We start from the raw sequence: 22,604 nt of genomic DNA, 5'->3' as shown, positions 1-22,604 counted from the left end.
CAAAAATCTGTAGAGGACCCAGTTAGTTTTCTTTGGGTTTCTATAGCTTTCAATTAAATTTGATCCGGCTTTATAATCGAACCTGATATGTTTGTGATCTGACAATGATTCCTCATCAGAAACATGCCAGTTTGCGATCTTATCTGATAGCAGATAGCTACAAAGTGTAAGATCTAAAACTTCCTGTCGAATAGCACTAGCAAAAGCTGGAGAATTCCCTTTATTGCATGTGTCTATGTTATTAGACGAAATGTAATTCAGGAGATCCTCACCTCTTTTATTAATATCTGTACTGCTCCATATGGTATGATGGGTATTTGCATCGCACCCTATTACAAATTGGCCGTTTATGTGCGTTCTGTGCATATATCACAGAAGTTTACAATCTTTTCGCCTTTCTCGTACACCAAAGTGTACTGAAAGACTATATGTTCACTCAAAAAATCAAAAAAACGAATTTTCGATAGAAGGCTCGGAGAGTCGAGTCACATATACCAATCAACTCAATTAGACGAATAAAGATGATATCTGTATGTATGGCGTATCTGTATTTAAGGCACTTCCCAATTGCCGATTTTACGGATTATTGCTCGAATCGAACCGAAATTTTACCGCATTGTTTGCTATTGAAAATGGTTCGGATCGGTCAAGGCGTACCGGAGTTATGGCCATTTTAGTGATCCGGACCAGCATCGGTGAACTGGTCATATATAAAACTGAATCAAATTCTGTCATGCGACACATCAAATTGCGCCAAATTTTGTAAACTCTGGCATGGTTGCCGAATTCTATGTGGAAATCATCAATGGAAACCACAAAATAATGGTGTCGGCCAAAAAATCAAGATGGTGAGCTAAAATCCAAGATGGCGGCTCACAACTAGAAGTGGTAGATGATTTTTTCAGCAATTTAAGGCTCCAAAACCATGCAGTATGCGTATGTTTAGTATGGGTAAGATGCCCGGAGTTAAAAATGGGAAGCAGAATATCCAAGATGGTGGCCCAAAATCCATATGGCCAGTAGGTCGGCTGCAGGGACACGTTCTTTTCTGGGGTACATATGATATGATGGTAATATGGCGGACCAAAGTTGAAAATGGAGGTTGCTTTAAGCAGTTTTTGGCTCTAAAGTCATGTAGTATGGGTAGATTTGGTATGGAGATGTCCGAAGTCCAAAATTGGCACCAGAATATGCAAGATGGTGGTCCCAAATCCAAGATGGCGGCGCAACATTCAAGATGGCAGCACTTAAGGAGTTTTCGGTTCTAAAACCATACAATATGGTTTTATTTGGCATAGATGTCCGATGTCCGGAGGCCAAAAAGGGCGACTAGAATATACAAGATGGTGGCCTAAAATTCAAAATGGCGACCCAAAGTTCAAGATGGCGGATGTTTCAAGGAGTTTTAGGCTTGCAATACGGGAATATAGAGTCCAAAAATTGTGATCAGAATATCCAAGATGGTGGTTCAAAAATGGCGGCCCACAATTCAAGATGGCAGCTATTTTATGGTGTTTTTGGCTCAAAAACCATGAAATATGGGTCTATTTGGTAGGGTGGAAATGTCCGGAGTCCAAAATGACGACCTGAATTCTAGATGGGGGCCAACAATTCGAGATGGAAGCTTGCTTAAGGAATTTTAAGTTGGTTTAGTTTGGTTGAGATGGTTTCTCGAAGGCACGAGAAAGGGAACATCACCGCTAGGTGGATTAATTAGGGTTTTTCGATCTGTGTAAGTTATTTCTGTTAAGTTTATTTTAAGGAATTCTTAAAGAAATGCCTGAATTGGGTTCGAATCCCACTCCCGACAAACTCGCAAAAATGTGAGTTCTTCCTTCGGAAGGGAAGTAAAGCGTGGGTCCCGAGATGAACTAGCCTAGGGCTAAAAATCTCGTTAATACAGCTAAAAAAAAAATGCCTGAAAAATTGTCTGAAGGAATCCCTTTTAACCCTCTAATACCCAATCCCGCCTTAGATGGGGTATACCCTACTAACAAAAGTAGCTGCGTAACAGCTTAAGGAGCAAACGCTCTTGGAAGAAAGCTCGCTTAAGCTCTTATACAGCAAAAATGTTAGTTGGGTAGTTTGAGCATATTTGTAATTTTTGTTTCGTAGAAAATCTTTTTTTTCTAATATTTTTGGCTGATATTTAGGACTGTTCTGTATATCTCAAAATGGTTTTTGGTGTATTTTAAAGCGTATTTATATTTTTAAAAAATCATTGAAAAATTGATGTTTTAGTCACCTTTTAGAAATCATTGTTTATTTTGTATTCAATCGCTACAATTAACATATTTTAAATTTTTCCCAAATTCTATCCTTCTTTAACAGTTTAAGGGAATCGAATACACTCTAGAATTATTTCCCTTAAAATTACACGGAAAATAAAATTTTCTGCGAAAAAAAATTTAAAATAATAATATTTCAACAATAATCATAAAACCTTAAAATGTTTTCATCTCAAAAAATCCGTTTCCCTAATTGGCTTACAGGAAAAATATAAAAGTGTGGGGATGTTCAAAAATAAAAATTAGAAAAATCAAAAACTGAAATTCACGAAATCGAGAATTAAAAAAATCATCTTCCAAAACATGTTTTAATCGATTTTAGATGACGAGAAATGATATTTAGATCAAAATCAAAAACTTGGGTATTAGAGGGTTAAAACTCTTGGTGATACCTTTAGAAATTCCAAAAAAAAAAATCTAGGAAATTTTCTGGAAAGATTCCTGGATGATAATTTCTGAAGTTATCTCTTAAGGAGTCCTTGATTCAATGCCTGCGAGAAAAAAAAAGTTTACAGAAATCCTTGTAGAAATTGCAGTCACAGGTTCAGATGGAATTCTTTTAGAGATCCCTCAATAATTTTTGGAGCATTCCGGCAGAATTTCCTGGAAAATTCCAAGGAAGAATTCCTGGACATACATCTGGGTTTTTTTTTTTTAAAGAACTTCACATACCATTTCTAAAGGGATAGATACATCTAGATAAATTTCTGAAGACAATCCTGGAGGAATTCTTTAGAGAACTAGTGAAGAGATTAAAGAACAACATACATATTTTCGGGAATTATCTAAAAAAAGAATTCCTGGTGGAATAAAATTTTCTAGAAAATGCCTAAGAACAGATTCTGGGTTAATTTCTACAAAAGGAAGTGAATACCTGGAGAAACTTCCAGATGCATCTCTTGGGAAACCTTTAGAAAAATTTTGAAACAAATGGCTGAGAGCATCCCTGATTATATGAAGTAATATCTTAAGAGGTCTCTGGAGATATTCCAACAATAAACTCTGAAACAATTCCTGTAAAAAATTCTGAATTTCTTAAAGAAAATTCAGAAAAATCAGCATAAATATCCGAATCTGTGGCAAAAACTATCTCGTGCATTTCTAAGGAAATTTTGAAAGAGATTCCTGAAGAATCTTCTGGAAAAAATCCAAGAGGAATTTTCAGAGAAAATTCTAGATGAACTTCTGGAGATATACAAAAAACGTCGAATGAAACATTGATAATATTCCTAAAGGAACTCTTTCGAATAAGTAAAGCATTGACGGATTTTTTTACAGAAGGATTCTTTTAGTAAAATGGGATTTCAATAGGAATTTCTGATGGAACTTCGGAGGAACCCGTGGACTTGTTTCAATATAAATCTTTTTGAAACTTTTTCAGAAACTTCCGCAGAAAAACTTAGAAAAGAAAAACTCAGAAAGACCACAAGAAAAAATCAAAGGAAAATTCCCGGAGGAATTCCTGAAGAAAATATTTAGGATTCCCTGGAGATATTTTCAAAGAAATGCAAAGAAATGCATTCTAAAGGGATACCTGCAGGAATCTTCGGAACAATCCTTGCTGAAATCATTCTAGGAAATCTTTCAAAAATCTTCATTGATAAAATTGATATTTTACTGATTCTAAGAGAATCCTTAAAGAAGAATTTGGTGGTGTCCCTGGAGGTGGCCGAGGAGAACAATGCATAGAAAGGAATATATTCAAAATAAAAAAAATCCTGCATGTATGCCCCTTCCGAGGTAATCACAAAAAAAATATAAAAAATTATGTATGGAGAGATGTGAAGGGGGACGTACAAGAATAGGATGCGCAGAAATTTGAGCACCTTGAGTATCTTGCTGATTTTTATTCATGACAGAACTGCAGCTATGTAACCACGTCGTTTATGGATGGTCCCTTAGAAATTATTGCATTTCTACCAAAAGAAGATCATTACGGATGTTTACGGGTTAAATAGTTTCCATTTAAGTTTCGTGTTGTTGGAATCAGATTCTAAACAATATTTGCAAATAAGCTCTTTCAAGCATGCCTTGTCTAACGGAAAACATTTGATCAAATTGGACCCGAAGATCCATTTGACCCCGGTTTACGGTACTTTCAATAATTATTTCTCGAATTTTAAGGAGATCATATAGCAATTTTCCTATTGGGTTTCGACTATTACGATATATTGCACTTTGGTAGATAAATAGCTTACATGTTTTGTTGGAAATTCGAAACGAGTTGTTTGACTCTTTCCAGGCGTTTTAAGGACAGACTTGTTAGAATCCCAAAATGCCCGCCACAATGGCCGACTTTGGCACCTACTCGCGATTTCGAGGGCACAAATCTTTCCGTAAAGAAAACTAGCGCATCTGATCTTCTTATATTAAGCTTATTACAAGTGAGCAAGAACAGAATAATAAAATGCACTGTTGTTTGAAGCTTGCTTTTTGAGATTTGTGCGTCTGAAGTTCTGATGCACTGTTGAAGCGGGATTTCAAGACGTTTGTCCTTAATCAGTTCGGGATCCGTTTTCAAGGGTTCGATTTGTTACTGTTTGTGACAAAAAAAAAACAGTAACAAATGGAGCCATGGAAACACCCATTCTGTTTTTTCCATCAATCCATTGAAAAAGTTCTGAAAATTCAATCCCAGTGAAATTGCTACTGTCATGCCAGCAGAAAAATCATCTTCCACGCAATTTCCCTTCATAAACGTGTAAAACTAAATAAAACAAGAAAAATGAAAAAATCCAACTCACCGTCTCCTGATGACCCTTCATCTGGGTGCTTCCCTTCCACCAGGTGACGATCGGCGCCGGTCGGGATCCGTGAACCTCGCACACCAGGTCGTAGGTGTGATTGGCCGACAGCGGCCGGTTCTTTCCCTGCAGCTTCACCATCAGCGGCCGAACTGTAACGGGAAAATTCGAGGAAAATTGGCGTGAGTTGGTGCTTTCTTTTCCGGCTTATTTAGAGGGACGACGCGACGAGACACTAGTAGTGCTGACAGACGCAGCTGCTGCCGCAAGAAGAAGAAAAAAATCCAAATCTTCAAATGACGCTGACTCATTCCGACAAATCCTATTGAGATTATCTAATGGAGTGGATTTTTGCTAGACGTTTCTCAAGTTGTTCTCAAACTCAGCATGACGAGCACGGGCCAGGACCAGGGCTCGATGACGGTCTGCATGCCTCTAAGAGCTAAGAGATGGCTGGGGTCTGTTCCTCCCCTGCTGTGGGGCTGTGGGCTGTGTCAGAGTTCATTACTTGGTAACGACGACGGCCATGACGACAGATCTTCTTTGCTCAGCATCATCGTTTTCTTCGCGGATGGTTGGTTTTGCCTAATCCACTAAAATGTGATAATTCAATTGGCATGGCGTTGAAATGTGGGAGTGAGAACAGTGCCAATTTTGGGGTAGGAGAGTATCTAGCAATAGTTTGAATGTTTTGCTTTCTAACTGAGAGTACAGAGTTTTGTTATCTTCCGAGTTTGTCCAAATCCAGCAGTCGAGCTATGAACCGATAGCCATTTGGTTGAGCTGAGATGCGGCACGGATTTGGACTGGTAATGGAAAAGTTCCATCATGCTGCCCTCGCTTCAACTCTACTGGACGGGAAAATTTTCCCACAGACAAGCACTTTTCGACCCCCACCCGGCGACGGCGAAGGCGACGGATCTGATAACGATAATGATATTGGCACGACGATGACGAGGATAGCAGAAACTCGTGCCGCACGGATCGGTTCCGTACCGGATGTTTGTAGATCTTTTGAAAGATAATATTGATTTTAGCGGACGAGGTGCAGCGCAAGCGGGGAACGATGCGGGAGTAAACAACTTTAGGCACTTGGGAATTATAACCGACTCTAGAGAGAGAGAGTACGGCCGCAGTTCACTCTGGCCATTGTAAAAATAGATATAAATTGCTGGTAAGTTCACTCCGCCCCCACAGCCCGGTGCCACCACCATCGATAAGCGAGGAAATTCAATTAACGTTGTCGGATGACTGCTTTTTCCTACCGTACGGATCCAATTCATCGCACAATGGTTCATAATGCAGAAACAATTGAAATCTCCAAAGTGTGTTTGCAAGCATTTGGAAATCAATTCACTTATATGTACCATCTTACCCTGCTCAAACGACACTTCTTGATTCGTACTTAGCTATAGGGTTACCAGACTTACTCTTTTTAGAGTACATGTACTCTTTTTCAGAAAAAAATTGGGCGTATTATTCTTTTTGGTGAAATGAGCCCAATTGTACTCTTTTTTGCAAAATAACATTTTTCTGATAAAATATACATTAGTGTGGGTCATCGGAACCGTTTTCTCAGGTCAAAGCTTTTTTGGTGCCGTTTCGGGTCCTGAGTATCTGTGCAAAATTTGAGCATGATCGGTTGCGTCTACACTTTGCGCATTGCAATTGAAATTTGTATGGGATTCTGTATGGGAAAACACACTTTTTTGCATTTTACCCATAAGTTGAAAAAGTTTGTCTGAAAGTTTTTAGCAGATACTGTAAAATGATAGCCTAGGATGTTCTGAAAAACTTTGTCGAAGACCGCAAAGCGATCCGATGCTTGTGAAAATAGTTATAACCAACGAACCGCATACATCCTCTCTCTCTCTTCTTGGCGTAACGTCCTCACTGGGACAAAGCCTGCTTCTCAGCTTAGTGTTCTATGAGCACTTCCACAGTTATTAACTGAGAGCTTCCTCTGCCAATGACCATTTTGCATGTGTATATCGTGTGGCAGGCACGAAGATACTCTATGCCCAAGGAAGTCAAGGAAATTTCCTTTACGAAAAGATCCTGGACCGACCGGGAATCGAACCCGTCACCCTCAGCATGGTCATGCTGAATACCCGTGCGTTTACCGCCTCGGCTATATGGGCCCGCATACATCTGTTTATGTTTTAACATGTAAAGGAATAACAATAGCAACAAAATCATGCTGTTTCGCCAAGCAATGCCAACGCTATAACTTTTTTCATAAGCATCAGATCACTTCGCGGTCTTCGACAAAGTTTTTCAGGACACCCTAGGCTATATTTTCACTTTATCAGTTACACGGTTTTAGAAAAATTCGAACTTGTTATGAGAGAAATGCAAAAAAGTGAGTTTTCCCATGTAAAACCCCATACAAACTTCAAACGCGATGCGCAAAACGTAGACATAACCGATCGTGCCCAAATTCTGCACACTCATTTGGGTCCTGAAATGGGATCAAAAAAAGCTTTGATCTGATGGGATACCATTGAATTTTTCATTTTTCCATATAAACGATGACCCACATATCAATAAAAATAACCTTCCGAGTAGTAAAAAAATCAGTATGCTACATATTAGAATCACTTAACGATAGGTCTTATCAGCTGAAGAAAGCCCATCTTTATTTTCCCTTTCTTCCATCGAAATCACACTAATTCATTCAGATTATGATTTGCTCCTTGCTGAAAAATGCTGTTAAAACTGTCGTTTAATAATTTGTTTTGCAAAAATGGCTTCACTATAAAGTGCAATAATCGCTGCTTAGGAATCTGTTTTTGAGTTATTCTCCAAAAACTGAACGCCATACCTCCCAACATAATAATCGGAAGGATATGAAATAATGAAAGTATTTCGTTTCTGTAATATGTTAGCTTTTGAAAGCAGGCTCAATTTTTTAAACTGTCTTGAACGAAGCAGTGAGTTAAATTTTCGATTGAGTTCTTAGAAGAAGTTTGTAATATGTATTAACCCTAAAAGGGATACCTGGGGTCCATTGGACCCCAGGCGCCTTTCAGAGCTCGTCTTTGATGGAACACACTCAGCGAGGTGACGAAACTGATGCCATGAAGGTATCCCTTTTAGGGTTAACGAGATCTTAGTCCTTCCGAAAAAGAACTCACATTTTGCGAGTTTGTCGGGATTGGGATTCGATCCTTCGTCCTCGACGTTAGCGTCACGTGTTATAACCATCACACTAGGTTCGTTTCACAAAAACAATATTTAAAAAAAAGTCTTACGAAACCTAATGCATGAAATCCATCTTCTAGAGAACAAAAAAAAGACAGTTTTCGCCAATTCTCAACGAAAGGAATTTAAAATCCAATCACTAACACATTTGGATTGGTCAATAGTTGGCATGAATACTGAAAAAATGTGAGATTAGAAACTGCTGTAATAACTATCCAGTGATGTATTAAGTAGACACAACTTTAGTTTTTCACTTCGTTAGAAAACTTACCTACATTTAGGTGTCAAGTATGGTTTACAGGATTTAAATACAGTCGGGACCCGCTAGTTGGAGGTTTAATAGTTGGGTGGCTTTTTAGTTTTAGTCCCAGTTCCTACCCGAGCAGAGTTCAAGTACCGTAAACCGGGGTCAAATTGATCTCCGGATCGAAATTGAGCAGACGTTTTTCAGTAATATAAAGCATACTTCAAATAGTTTCCTTTCAAGTATAGTGCTGCTGGAATCATATACTAATCGACACTTCAAAGGAAACTGTTTAAAGTACCGTCAAACGGGGTTACTTGCAACAGCGGTGTAACTTGCAACACGATGACATACACTAAATGTGAAGTATTTTCAAATAATAATGAAAACTAGTATGCCCTAGTATTCCGTTTATAGAGATTATGAGTATAAAAGATTGATTCAGTGGAAAAATTAGTTTTATTTATTTGTTTTTTGTTTAGCTACACTGTTAAAACGGTTTGCTCATTTTATGTCATAAAAACAAGTATGAAAATCGTACTTCACTTCTCCCCTACGGTAAGTGCGATAAGTCTGATGACCTTGCTTGCAGTTAGGGTACCTAATAGTAAGCCTAGCTGAACGATAAAAGGTTGATAAACTTATCAACTAAGTAATGTAAAAAATCATTATAAAATTCGACAACCATTATGGGGTAACTTGCAACAGTTGAATTTGACTAAATCTTCAATTATTCATCTTCATTTTTCGATAATTTTGACAGAAATAACCGAAATGGATCATTCATTGATTACGTAACGCGTTCATTTTCAAATGACAACTCATTTTTTTCCATTTTTGCACGTGGCCGTCCAGTATTGTTAGGAAATACAATATTTTGAAGTTTTATTCATGTTTCATCTTGTTAAAAGTTCAATTTAGTTTATGGACGCATTGAAACAATCAGCAACATAAATTCTGAACCTATTTGGAGTAAATTATTTCAGCTGAATACTCAAATAAGCGATTTTGATATTTACAAAGTTGAATAGGTGTGTTTCAATCAGGTTATTTTAGCTGAAATTGCCAAACATCACTTCTAACTGAAAACTACTTAAAGATGACTCACTCTATTTTTTTCAAGAAATGACAATAGTTGACATTTTGTAATGAATACCAAGTCACGAGATCCATATATGTTTTATATTTGAGGGACGTGAGACCTGTTGTTAACCGATATACTCTCGCTTACAATAGCTATCAACCCTTTCATGAAAAATGATATGTCAATTGGTTAGTTTACATCTTTCCAATGCATTTTTTCATGCATTACATCAAAAATATACAATACGACTAAGCACTAGAATGTTGGTGCTGTATAATGATAGCTAACTTAGCTTCATGTCCTGTGTTGCAAGTTACCCCACAGATGGGGAAACTTGCAACAAGCATGTATTTCGCACCTCGTGATTAGGTGGCAAAGTATTTTGGTAAATCGAGTACTGCATAGCATTCTACTCGGGGTAATTAGCGTACACGATGCTTTACAGGATGTTTAGAATGTTCAGATTTTTTGTGATATTGCTTCAAAGTCGAAAAGTGTTGCAAGTTACCCCATTTGACGGTATGCTTTATCTAACTGAAAAACGTCTGATCAATTTCGACCCGGAGATCAATTTGACCCCAGTTTACGGTACTGACGATCAAAATGTGATATTGGTTTGTTTGTGATAAGAGGTAAAAGTACTGAAAATAATAGCAAACTTTGTTCTTGAACAATCTTACCAATAGCAAAATATGATATTTGAAGATCAATCAAATAGCTCACTGCTATTGGTTAGATCTTACCAACAGCAAAATGTGCTATGATGATGATGTTCCAGGAGTAAAATTGAGATATTATTTTCAGTACTTTTACCTCTTATCTCAAACAAACAAATATCACTTTTTGATCTCCATATCAAAATATGCGATTATTGAGCTTGTTTCCTCTGGTCGGGTATTCGCCATGCAGATCAGGCATTTTGGTGCCTGGTGGTGGGAGTTACACACCCTATGGTGGTATGGCCTTCTACTACTTCCTGTAGAGTTTGCTCCTGTCAGGGCCTTTACTCGCCCACGATTTGTATCCATGTTCGAAGCACGCCTCTGCCCGGGTAGAGGAAAAGAGCTCAATAATAGCATATATTGATATTGAGATCAAAATGTGATATTGGTTTGATTGATATAAGAGATAAAATATCTGAAAATAATATCTAAAATTTACTCCTGGAACATCATCATCAGATCAGAATTAGATCTTGCAAGATCTAACCAATAGCAGCAAGCTATTCGTTTGATGTTGAAATATCAAATTTTGATATTGTTCAGATGTTCCAGGCACATTTTTCAGATATTATTTTCAGATCTTTTATCTCTTATATCAATCAAACCAATATCACGTTTTGATCGTCAGTATTTCACCTCTACCCGGGTGGTGCCTCGTAGATGCTGAACGGGCTCACCGATAAGCCAACTCTAATCTTGCCGGCTGCAGTCGCCTTGTTCACCTCCCCTACTGGAAGCTCAATCTTAGCGATGTGCAGGCACTGCCGGGCAGGGATGGGAACACTCACTTTCAAAGAGTTACACTCACTTGATATTTTTTCAACTCAGAAGCGTGCAATCGAGAAACGATGTATGAACGATTTTTGCTTTGTGATTTTGTCTAAAATTTTGTCGAATAGAGTAAGGGTCGCACACGCATACCGAAGTCTTGAGGGAGCTGCAAAGACAACTCTCCACGAGGTGAATGCAAATTACACTCACCTCATGGAGAGTCGCTTTCACAGCTCTGTCACGACTTTGGTATGCGTGTGCGACCCTTGCTCTATTCGGCAAAATTTTAGACAAAATCACAAAGCAAAAATCTTTCATACATCGTTTCTCGATTGCACGCTTCTGAGTTGAAAAAATATCAAGTGAGTGTAACTCTTTGAAAGTGAGTGTTCCCATCCCTGCTGCCGGGTTCTTCCGCAGACGAATCGATGCACCTGGTGCATATACATTAGCGTGGTTCAAAAAATCGTTTTTGCTCCACACCGCTTATTTGATTCCTAACCAGATTATATGCCTTCTCCCAAAGTTTGAGCTCATTTGGTTGAAAATTGAGACTGCACAAGCCCTTCAAAGTTTGTATAGGAATTACTATAGGAAAACGATATTTTTCATTCAATCCACCGTAGCATTTCCCCAAGTGCCTTAGTGGGTTAGTTGACCCTTGGTAATCCGAATAGTTTAACCATCATGAGTAAAGATTTCGATTCTGGATAAAAATCGGTAACTAATTAATGAAGTGTTCGATTTGAATACGGTCTTCGGCAAAGTTGTAGCTGATAGAGTAGCCTAGGATTACCAAGGGTCGACTAACCCACTAGGGCACTTGGGGAAATGCTACGGTGGATTGAATGAAAAACATCGTTTTCCCATAGTAATTCCCATACGAACTTTGAAGGGCTTGTGCAGTCTCAATTTTCAACCAAATGAGCTCAAACTTTGGGAAAAGGCATATAATCTGGTTAGGAATCGAATAAGCGGTGTGGAGCAAAAACGATTTTTTGAATCACGCTAATATACATCATACTGCTGCTTAAGACCGGCTGTCGCAAGCTCCTCTGCGTCGGTGATCTCGTTCAAGGTTTTACACTGGAGAGTCGTCTCCTTCATCAGGGCTCTCACCTGCACCTTTTCACCCAGTACCTCTTTAGCTAGTGCCTTGTTGGCCCTCCTTCATCTTCAGCACAAGCATTTCCTGGTGCACCGAAAAAGATTCGGTTCACTAATGTGATGGATCCGATCACTGAAGTGATCCGTTTAGCCCACCTCTGCACCGAATCCTTTTTACATCCGTATCCGTGCCCAGCGGTTACAGACAATTTTCGCCCCGCATGACCCTCAGCCCCTCGGCGTATGTATCTACCTTAGCTTTGAAGACCAGCGCGTCGCTACTGCCTTTAAAAAGAGTGATACAGATTAAAAACAAATCATCTGGTATCCCTGGCTGCTAGACAAGCTGTCAAAGTAATTGCGCGGCTGGAGGATGAGCCATTATAGAAAAGGTAAGTGGAACTCTATATTCTGCTGAAGCCGCTCTGAAACCCATTGAAACGCCTTGAAACGCCTTTGAAAGCCTCATAAAATCTCCGTGAAATTCACCTGCGACCCTCTGAAACCCCATTAAAAACCCCTGAAACGACCTGAAACGCATTGAACCGCTTTGGAACGGCTCTAAAACACCCATGAAGCCTTCATGAAATTCACTAGCCTCTGAAGCCTCTTAAAATCTCAAATTCCCACGAAACCTCCGTAAAATGTACCTGAGAGTCTATGGAACCCTCTGAAACCCAATCTGAAAACTCCTGAAATGCCATGAGATGCATTTAAACGCCTTTATCCGTTATGTGGCCGACAGGGTACCCGGGTACCCGGGTACCCAGTGCCCATTTGAAAAGCACGGTGTAGAAAAAAGCAAACAATTTGTCGGACACATAACGGTTAAAAGCTCCGTGAAATTCACCTGCAATTCCGAAGTCCCCGTAAACGTTCTAAAACACATTGAAACGCTTCAAAACGTCTCTGAAATGCCATTGAAATCATCGTAAAGCTCACCTGAAAGCCAAAGCGTCCTAAACGCCTTATTGACATGTCTTGAAACGCCTCTGTCTGAAACCCCTATGAAGTTCACCTAAGAGTCTATGAAGCCCCCTAGAAGCCCTCTTGAAACGCCCTGAAACGCCTGGAAACGTCACTGACTTCCCCTTCGAACTCTTATGAAATCCCACCGATCCTCCCTCCTTTCCATGTGCTAGCCATTTGCCATCCTCAAAATTCTTTGCAACTTTGAAATCCATTTAAGGTAATGAACTGAATCAATTTAAGTAAACATTTTATTTAGGCAGTCCGACTCATCACTTAAATGATGGTTCGAACGTAACTGCATCAGATACGCGCAGGCGAGCTATTCTATCACATTTGGTACGTTTGTTCGAGATGCTTATGAGATTTTTGCAAGCCTCTTTAATATTGGAGAAGTGATTCTGCAAAGTCGTGCCGGTCTATGGTTGTTACGTTTATAAATTATTGTGAACATTTTGTCACCTTATTTTGTATGTTATACTGTGATTTGTACCTGAACTTAAATGCGCATTTGTAGCGTGCCAGTCATTTCGGGCAGCCGGTTCGAAGCTGGGTCAGAAAACACGCTGCTTGTAGTACAATTTAAGGTTTTCTTCGAGGAGCTCAATCAGTCTACGGTTCACAATCCATGATCTTAGCTACCGCAGCTTGTGAAGGCGATAGGACAATAACTACCAACGTCGTTTGCGGGAGTTTTTTTCGGAACGGGTACTACAAAACTGTATTTCCAGCTTTCCGGGAAGTTCCTAGCAGTAGATTGATGATTTGAAGAAAGGTATCCTCACCCATATGGGAAAGATGCTTCAACATCGGGTATTCGATGTCATTGGACGCCAGTCGATTTTCCTTTTGCCTTTTGTAATGCGTGCTCCAAAGGCGAGAGGGATGTTAAAAGCCTGATCTTGATATGGAGGAATTGGGAATCGATATACTGCCTCATCTGGCATGAGATACTTACTACTTACTAACTGTCAGTCCTGAGCACCGATGGTGGTGCAGAAGGCCGAATTAAAAGATCTCCACCCTGGGCGATTACCAGCCATCACCTTGACCTGTGGTCTGTTCAAATGTCTGTTGACTTCCTTTATTTCCATGTTGAGGCAGCGCCGCCATGAACCTCTGGGTCTGTCTCTGCGATGATGTCCTGCTTTGTTTCAATCTAACGCTTGTTTGCAGATTTCGTTCCTGCCCAAAATTCGCTTGCGAATTCCTGTCGCTATCGGTATTTGATGATATCGACGTAAAGCTTCACGTTGGAGATTCAATTGTGAGGCCACCATGCACGAGGCCGCAGGCATCTATTGATGAAGATTTGTAGCCGTTGACTGTTCTCTGCTGATACATACCAAGTTTCACTGGCGTACAGCAGCACAGATCTCACGTTCGATTCTGATTTTGGTGCGTCGACTAATGTGATTGTTTTCCAATCTTCTTCTTCTTCTTCTTTATGGATTAACGTTCCCACTGGGACTTGGCCTGCCTCGATTCAACTTAGTGTTCTTTGAGCACTTCAACAGTTATTGATAGAAGGGCTTTCTTTGCCTGCCATTGTTGCATGAATTTGTATATTGTGAGCCAAGGAAAATGATACTTTATGTCCAGAGAAGTCGAGAAAAGTTCCCCATTCAGAACGGGAATCGAACCCGCCGTCTCCGGATCGGCGATCCATAGCCTCAACAACTAGGCTAACTGGAGATTGTTTTCCCATAAATTTCTTAAACTCGCAAAGGCAGCCCTCGCCTTCTAGATCCGTGCATCTATGTCGATCTTTGTTCCACCATCGGCCACCATTTGACTATACCAAGATATTGAAAGCTATCACATTCTTCTCTGCTTGCCCAGCTAGCGTAAAACTGGAAGGTTTACCTACATCGAACGATTTGCTCTTGTTGACGTTGATGGTAAGACCTGCCGCCGAGAAGCGATCGGCAAGATCATCGAGCTTACTCTGCTTATCAGAGCGCCGTTAAGATAAGAGAGTAACGTCATCAGTCAGTTCGATGTCATTTAGGTGCTCCATGGTTATGGGCTGCTGCAGTAACCCACGATTAGGTTCACGGTCAATCGCACCAATCAGGATCTCGTCGATTACGATGAGGAACAGTAGCGGTAATAGTATACGTTACACATTCTTGCTGATGTCGTAGCACGTGTCAAGGGCCGAACGAAATAGAGCTCTACCAGAGGAAGGAGACGGTAATCCGCCCGCCACCAACGAAAAAAAAAGCAAAAATTTGGAAGCTGTTTATTGGATTCTGTTGGGTTGTGTGGGACTTGTCGCCTGGGTTTAGCGACCCATGATGTCCATTTGGTCCACAGTGCCCTGCTTCCTTTTGGTTCCGATTGAAAGTTGTTCAATTAAAATCTTCTGTGTACTTGCGCCCGCGCCCGCTTGCGCTCAAATCTTTGCGGTGTGAAGGGAACCGGAAAATCCAGCATCAAGCTGCTGCAGTGCAGCTCTCTGTTTGATGCCCTGCTAGAGCCCTTTGGCGATAAATTAAATTTGGCGAGTTGCGAAAAACAAACTTTGCAATCGGTTCGACGGCTGCTTCACAGTTGCAAAAATATTTGCGCACAGTCTTAGCGCTCGGTGGAAGCCGGTGTATCGGCGCTGGAGGGTGATGGGTTGATCTAACAAAGCTGTTGAAGACACAACAGCACCGAAGTTGAGGGGGCAGTCGCTCCCTCAGGTGATTTAGTCGCGCAACTCTGCTCATGGATAAATGAAGTCGATGTGACGATAGAGTCAAATGTGGATATTACCAACGATTTGTAGAGCAAATCATACTCATCACACTCAAATTCAAACCTTATCAGAATTCGTTTGGTATTCAGCAGGACCATGCAGAGAGTGTCTGGGTTCGATTTCCGGACGTTCAGGAACTTTAAGCCAAAGAAGCAGGTTCTGTCCCAATGGAGACGCCAAAAAGAAGAAATCGAAGAATTTACATCACAATCGTCATCATGATACTACTAAACCAATTATCACCAATTTCCTCGGAAGAACAGAAACAAAACACAAGAAATATCCGAAATCTATTTACACTACCCCTCCACCATTAAACAGCAGCTATGATACCTTCTTAAAGCAACACGAACCGAGGGAAATCAGCTTGAAGCTCTCCAAGAAAAAAGATACACGTGACGGGAACACGCGGAAAACAACGGCGAAGAATAAAAGTTGATTAATCTGCAATCACAGAAAACAATAATAAACTTTGTTTCGCCCTTGGGCATCCTCTTTCCAGACTCTGGAACACACTTCCCACCCACCGAAAGTTGCGCGTCCTCGGCTTGGTGAACATTCCAAGAAATTCCGGGACTCCTACGGCAACGGCATTATAATCAACATCTTCACTCAGCCGTTTGTGCTCCTGTCCGCTGCTTCCTTTGGTCCAGCACGTGGACCATCCAACGGAATGCTTGCGAGCGCTAGATGGCGAGAGGCCAAAGTGCAGCCAACACAGGAAACAACTTTATTTGCCAATCGTCCTTGCCTATGGGAAGTGGGGAATGGAAGCGGTTTCAATGTTTTCCACGTTATTATTATTTCGTTCGTTTATGTCTCATTTTGTTGGAGTTTCAACTTGGAAACGTTGTCCGCTCTGTGTTTTGTATCGTTTGTAGCTATCAAATCAAAGGAATTATATTGTTTCAATTTGATAACCAGTGTTGATGCTTCAGCAGTGTTTTCGATGGGTTCAAATGAAAATGAAAAAAAAAATACATATATTATAAACACAATTAATTCTTGTAGCTATATCTCACTCTATCTAAACATTATAGTAACAGAACTAGATGTATCTATGCATCCATGGAAGGATGTCTATATCACATGCCCTTCAACTATCGCTAAATAGTCAACTAGTCTCGCCAAGCCAAGTAGGGTTTTTGGCCCCATTTCCGGCACTACAAGTAAACAAAATTGTACACTACCCAAATTCACAACGAAACGCCCGTTTTCATCCACTTATTCCATCTAAATCAGATACCTTATTGCGTGAACTTGTTGTTAACAGTGATTGTTGAGAAGATTTTCTGCCGAAAGGTTGATTTTGAATGAGTTTACTGCACCTAGGCCAGCACCAATTCTCGGAACCAGTTCCGAACTTCCAGCAAAATCAAATGGAAAATCACTTCGACACCCATCTTTGTGCTGTGGAAGTGCAGTCGTCTGCATATAACAGTTGTTTTGAGTTCTTGCTCAGAGCTCTAAAGTAAAGAGTTCAGAGTGAAAGAGTAGCTCATTGACTGTGGATCCCGTTGCGGAAATGTTGCGGGAAATACGTTTGGAAAATATGCGGTAAGTGATATTTTGATTTGTTTAATTGTGAGGTGCCGGGGATTGACGCGGGTGCCCAAGTAAATCGCAACCCTATGTATCCCTGGGTAAACTTATTTCAGGAAAAAGAACTCGAACTCTATGAGAGGATTCAAGCAAATCGTCTTGTAGAGTTTTTAGAACCATCATAAAATCTTATACCTTTTATTTTGGTTTTATAATGATTCTTAGAACCTGTTCTTGTCAATTTGATTTTCCTTTCTACGAGTAACACTGCCGTCATAGTAAAACCAGAGCTGTTAAATCAAGGTTTACATATTTCAGCACCCATATAAAAAAGGCTTCATATTTCATTCCTACAACATTAGTTAGATGTGTTTTTCCTGACTTTCTTTCTCTAAAGGTATTCCTGGATATATTTCTGAAGGAGTCGCTAAAGAAATTCCTGTAAAAGATTTTTTCCAAGAACATTCTGAAGAAACATTTATAGAAAAAATCCTAGGAGAATTTTATATAGGATCCTTGAAAAAAATTCATAGGAAGCTGAAGTTTCTGAAGAATTCGATGGAATACTGATTTGAAGCAGTGCCTGAGATATTTCTGAAGAAATTTTTGAAAAAAATACTAGGAAACTTTGGAAGAGTTTTTAAATAAATTTCTGAAGTAATTTCAAAATTAAATCTTGAAAGAATTGCTGAAAAATCTCTACTCCTGTTCCGGTAGAAATCTTAGAATGAATTTTTGACCAAACCCATGGAGAGGAATCCACGGAAGTTCCTGCAAGAATGCCTTGGGAAACTTTTTGAGAAATTCAAGAAAAACGTTTTATTACAAATTATGAGAAGAATTAGGCCTCCCAAAATATTAAAGGGGTGGAATAAAACATGGCTGTCCATGACTCTATTTTCAAAAGAAATTTTGAAAATAGAGTGTAATTTTTAATGTTTCATTGTTTTTTTTTTCATTATCATTTATTTTTTGTTTCTTTTTGCCTTTCTCGTACACCAAGGTGTACCGAAAGGCTATATGTTCACTCCAAAAACGAAAATTTGATAGAGCCCCCGGAGGGGTCAAGTGTTATATACCAATCGACTCAGCTCGACGAGTTGAGATGATGTCTGTGTGTATGTATGTGTGTGTGTATGTGTACAAAAAGGTCACCTCATTTTTAGATAGTAAATAAGAACCGATTTCAACGACCGAGGGTTCATTCGACGCGGTATATTGCCCCATTGTTTCCTATTGAAAATGGTTCAGATCGGTCCAGCCGTTCCGGAGTTATGGCCATTTAGGTGTTCCGGACCGGTACCCTAGGAAGGGGCCAGATATGAAAATGCAGCAAACCCATGCATGCGACCCATCAAACCACTGCATTTTCGATTATCTGATGAACGGGAAGTAGGAAAATGGTCTCAGACTATATCTGAACCGGTAGTGTTTCGGAACCGGTTCCGGGTGTCCTGCCGGAAGTGGCCAAATATAAACGTGAACATAACCCATGCATGCGACACGTCAAATAGCGGCATTTCCGATAACCAGTTGAATGGTGAGCAGGAAAGTAGTGTCAGACTATATTTGAACCGATAGTGTTCCAGAACCGGTTCCAGGTGTCCCGCCGGAAGTGGCCAACTAAAAAAGTGAACCAAACCCATGCATGTGACACATCAAAGAGCGGCTTTTTCGATAACCAAATGAACGATAAGCAGTAAAATAGTTTCAGCCCATATCAGAACCGATAGTGTTCCAGAACCGGTTCCAGGTGTCCCGCCGGAAGTGGCCAACTAAAAAAGTGGACCAAACTCATGCATGCGACACATCAAAGAGCGGCTTTATCGATAACCTGATAAACGGTAAGCATGAGAATAATTTCAGACCATATCTGAACCGGTTGTGTTCCGGAACCGGTTCCAGGTGTCCCGTTGAAAGTTGCCAATAAAAAAACAAACCCAGGCATGCGACACATCGAATTGCGGCTTTTTCGATGACCTGGTGAAGTAGTTTCAGACTATATTTGAACCGGTAGTGTTTCAAAACCGGTTCCAGGTGTCCCGCCCGAAGTGGCCAACTAAAAAAGTGAACCAAAACCATGCATGCGACACATCAAATAGCGGCTGGATTGATAACCAGATGAACGGTAAGCAGGAAAATAGTTTCAGACCATATCTGAACCGGTTGTGTTTCGGAACCGGTTCCAGGTGTCCCGCTGCCAATTAAAAAAAAAACAAACCCAGGCATGCGACTTTTTCGATAACCTGATGAACAGTAAGCAGGAGAATAGTTTCAGACCATATCTGAACCGGTTGTGTTCCGGAACCGGTTCCAGGTGTCCCGGCGGAAGTGGCCAACTAAAAAAGTGAACCAAACCCATGCATGCGACACATCAAAGAGCGGCTTTTTCGATAACCAAATGAACGGTAAGCAGTAAAATAGTTTCAGCCCATATCTGAACCGGTTGTGTTCCGGAACCGGTTCCAGGTTTCCGCCGGAAGTGGCCAACTAAAAAAGTGAACCAAACCCAGGCATGCGACACATCAAAGAGCGGCTTTTTCGATAACCAGATGAACGGTAAGCAGTAAGATAGTTTCAGTCCATATCTGAACCGGTTGTGTTCCAGAACTGGTTCTAAGTGTCCCGCCGGAAGAGGCCAACTATAAATCTGTACCAAACCCATGCATGCGACGCATCAAAGAGCGACTTTTTTGATAACCAGATGAACGGTAAGCAGGACTATATCTGAACCGGTTGTGTCCCGGAACCGGTTCCAGGTGTCCCGCTGGAAGTGGCCAATTAAAAAAAGTGAACCGAACCCAGACATGCGACACACCAAAAAGCGGCTTTATCGATAATCAGATTAACGGTAAGCAGGAAAATAGTTTCAGACCATATCTGAATCGCTAATATAGTGAACTGACGAAGTTGAAGGGGTGAATCCTGCTGAATGCTTCTGATGATGACCGAATAATAGTAGGTCGAAACGCTTAACGCTAAACAAGCTGTATAGCACCAATAATCACCAATCAATCCTCTAAATAACATATCTGAACCAGTTGTGTTCCGGAACCGTTTCCAGATGTCTAGCCGGGAGTGGCCAGTTTAAAAAATTAGAGGGGCGTGTACAAGACACAACCGCATGACGTAAACTACGTAAAGCAGTTTGTTATTGGTTGAATCAATAGTTTGAATCAATAAAAATAATCATATCATAAGAAACAAGGTAAATTCGGCAAGTTTGAGAATTCCGGTATTGGAAATAATTACAAAATAGTTTGAACTTATACCGACTTTCCGAACTCTCTAAGCAGAATACCCTCTTCAAATGAGTGTAATAAGTTTTGTACCTTTTAATTTCGCCCTATTTTGCTTACCCTTTGACAGATACGCGTATCGACTACCACTTGTAATCTTCCTCAGTGTCAGTTATCCACAGTTTGAAGCCTAAGCGAAGCCGGCGGAAATCCCTTATACACTGCGTTGATGGTAGCGCAAGAAGAAAGCGCACTAGCTAGATTCAGAGACACGACCAGATGAAAAGACACGGTTTAATTTCCGCACAATGCTGTTGCATTTTGTGTAGTATACTATAATAGTTTACAAAATTCGGCAGTTTTGACACTCATGTGACCAGCGTCACTTTATCGGAAAATCTGCCTTTTACTCTTTCAGAAATTTAATAAAGCCCTTGAAAAGGCCGTTTCGAACCAGAATTTAGTCAAATTATTGCACGTGAGTTCAACAATTTTCATTGTTCTGGCAGCAAAAGTCAAAACAGCGACGAGGCTTTGTCTTAGGACGTCCATAAGAAGAAGAAGAAGAAGAAGAAGAAGAAGAAGAAGAAGAAGAAGAAGAAGAAGAAGAAGAAGAAGAATTGGTTTGACGAGAGAGGGGTAAGAATCAGTAATGCCATACAGCTTACTTTGCAATCAAACAGATCAATAAAATAGGCAAATCATTAAGCTTTTGCTACTTTGATGACTGGAACTGCCTATATATTATTATTTATCAAAGAATTTCTTTAAATCGTAGCTTCCTCTCAGATTTTGCGATAAAAATGGGCACACAGAATTTTGATTTTTGCAGACATAATACTAATTGAAATTTGGTTGAGAAATAATCTTCATTTCTTCATTAAACTTGCAATTTCTCTAAGTTTAAGAAAATTATTGGAAATTTCTGATCAACTCGCTTTTGTAAATTTATATGGAGTGTATCATGGATGCTACAAGAAGCAATTACATTTCCACTACTCAGCTACTCCGGCTTTGACACTGTGCCGATTTTGACATTATTTGTGACCCGGCGCTTCGTCTTCCTTAGAAAATTATTCGGTTCATTCTTGTGGAGGAACATTGGCAAACGCAAACGAAGAAACTGGCTAGCCCTCCTTCAATGCAATCCCCTAGAAAGGTCATGAACGAATGATGGAAGATGAGAAGAATGTAACTGGACGGCAAAACGCAAAAATGTGCTCGCACGCAATCGGCTGGTTAAAACATCGGCTTACTTTTCCCAAATTTTCAATAGTTTGCTGTTGAAAATCAATAATTTTGATTATTTGTCATAAATGGTACGTACATACATTTCCAATCGATTAATATGAAATATTTGGAAATAATTCTATTAATGGCTGAGTTATTAACGTGCAAAATCTGACATAATTTCGTGACCGTTGTAAAATTTTAGATTTCCAGTGCCGTGGTAGCGTAAGTACCCCATTTCATGCAATTTTACCGCACTCGCGTAGTAGATGGTTTTAAAATGTCGGCATTTGCATGTCTCCACTTAATTCGGAATCAACTCTTGCAGAAAATATAGAATTATAGCCCTCATAAGGACTGTTTAAATTTAATTGCTTATTAAAGGTGAAATTCGGTAGTTAGGATTGCGAAATCTAGAACGGCGACGGTGGCATTGACTCTGATGGTGGGTTTGCGAGGTGATGCTGTGCAAAACGTGACGATGCGAAAGCGGACGCACTCGCGCGCAACCGCCTTCGACCATCGCGATCGGCTTGCCAAAGCATACTGAAGGAAGTGAAGTGAGCGCTCCGCTGATGCGTGTTCCCGTCAAAGAGTTGGCAAAGAATAAGAGAAAATGGGAAGAAGCAGTTTGCTTTTATACGGCAAGGCGGTTCGTTTTCCCCTCTCGAACGTGGTTGGTTCGATGAGAGAGGGGTAAGAATCAGTGATGCC

At 40.2% G+C, this 22,604-nt stretch overlaps 1 protein-coding gene across 1 annotated transcript in view; it reads right to left on the bottom strand.

Moving 5' to 3' along the window:
* Positions 1 to 22,604, bottom strand: part of LOC109410900 (uncharacterized) — a 325,034-nt gene that overhangs the window by 244,287 nt on the left and 58,143 nt on the right. The window contains exon 2 of the mRNA XM_062857398.1: positions 5,033 to 5,184. Within this exon, the coding sequence (XP_062713382.1) occupies positions 5,033 to 5,184 (152 nt within the window). The remainder of the gene's footprint in view (positions 1 to 5,032; positions 5,185 to 22,604) is intronic.

Source organism: Aedes albopictus, chromosome 3, assembly GCF_035046485.1.
Source record: "Aedes albopictus strain Foshan chromosome 3, AalbF5, whole genome shotgun sequence".
Taxonomy (NCBI): domain Eukaryota; kingdom Metazoa; phylum Arthropoda; class Insecta; order Diptera; family Culicidae; genus Aedes; species Aedes albopictus.
The sequence above is the reverse complement of the archived record's forward strand: the minus strand, read 5'-3'. Positions and strand labels throughout refer to the sequence as shown.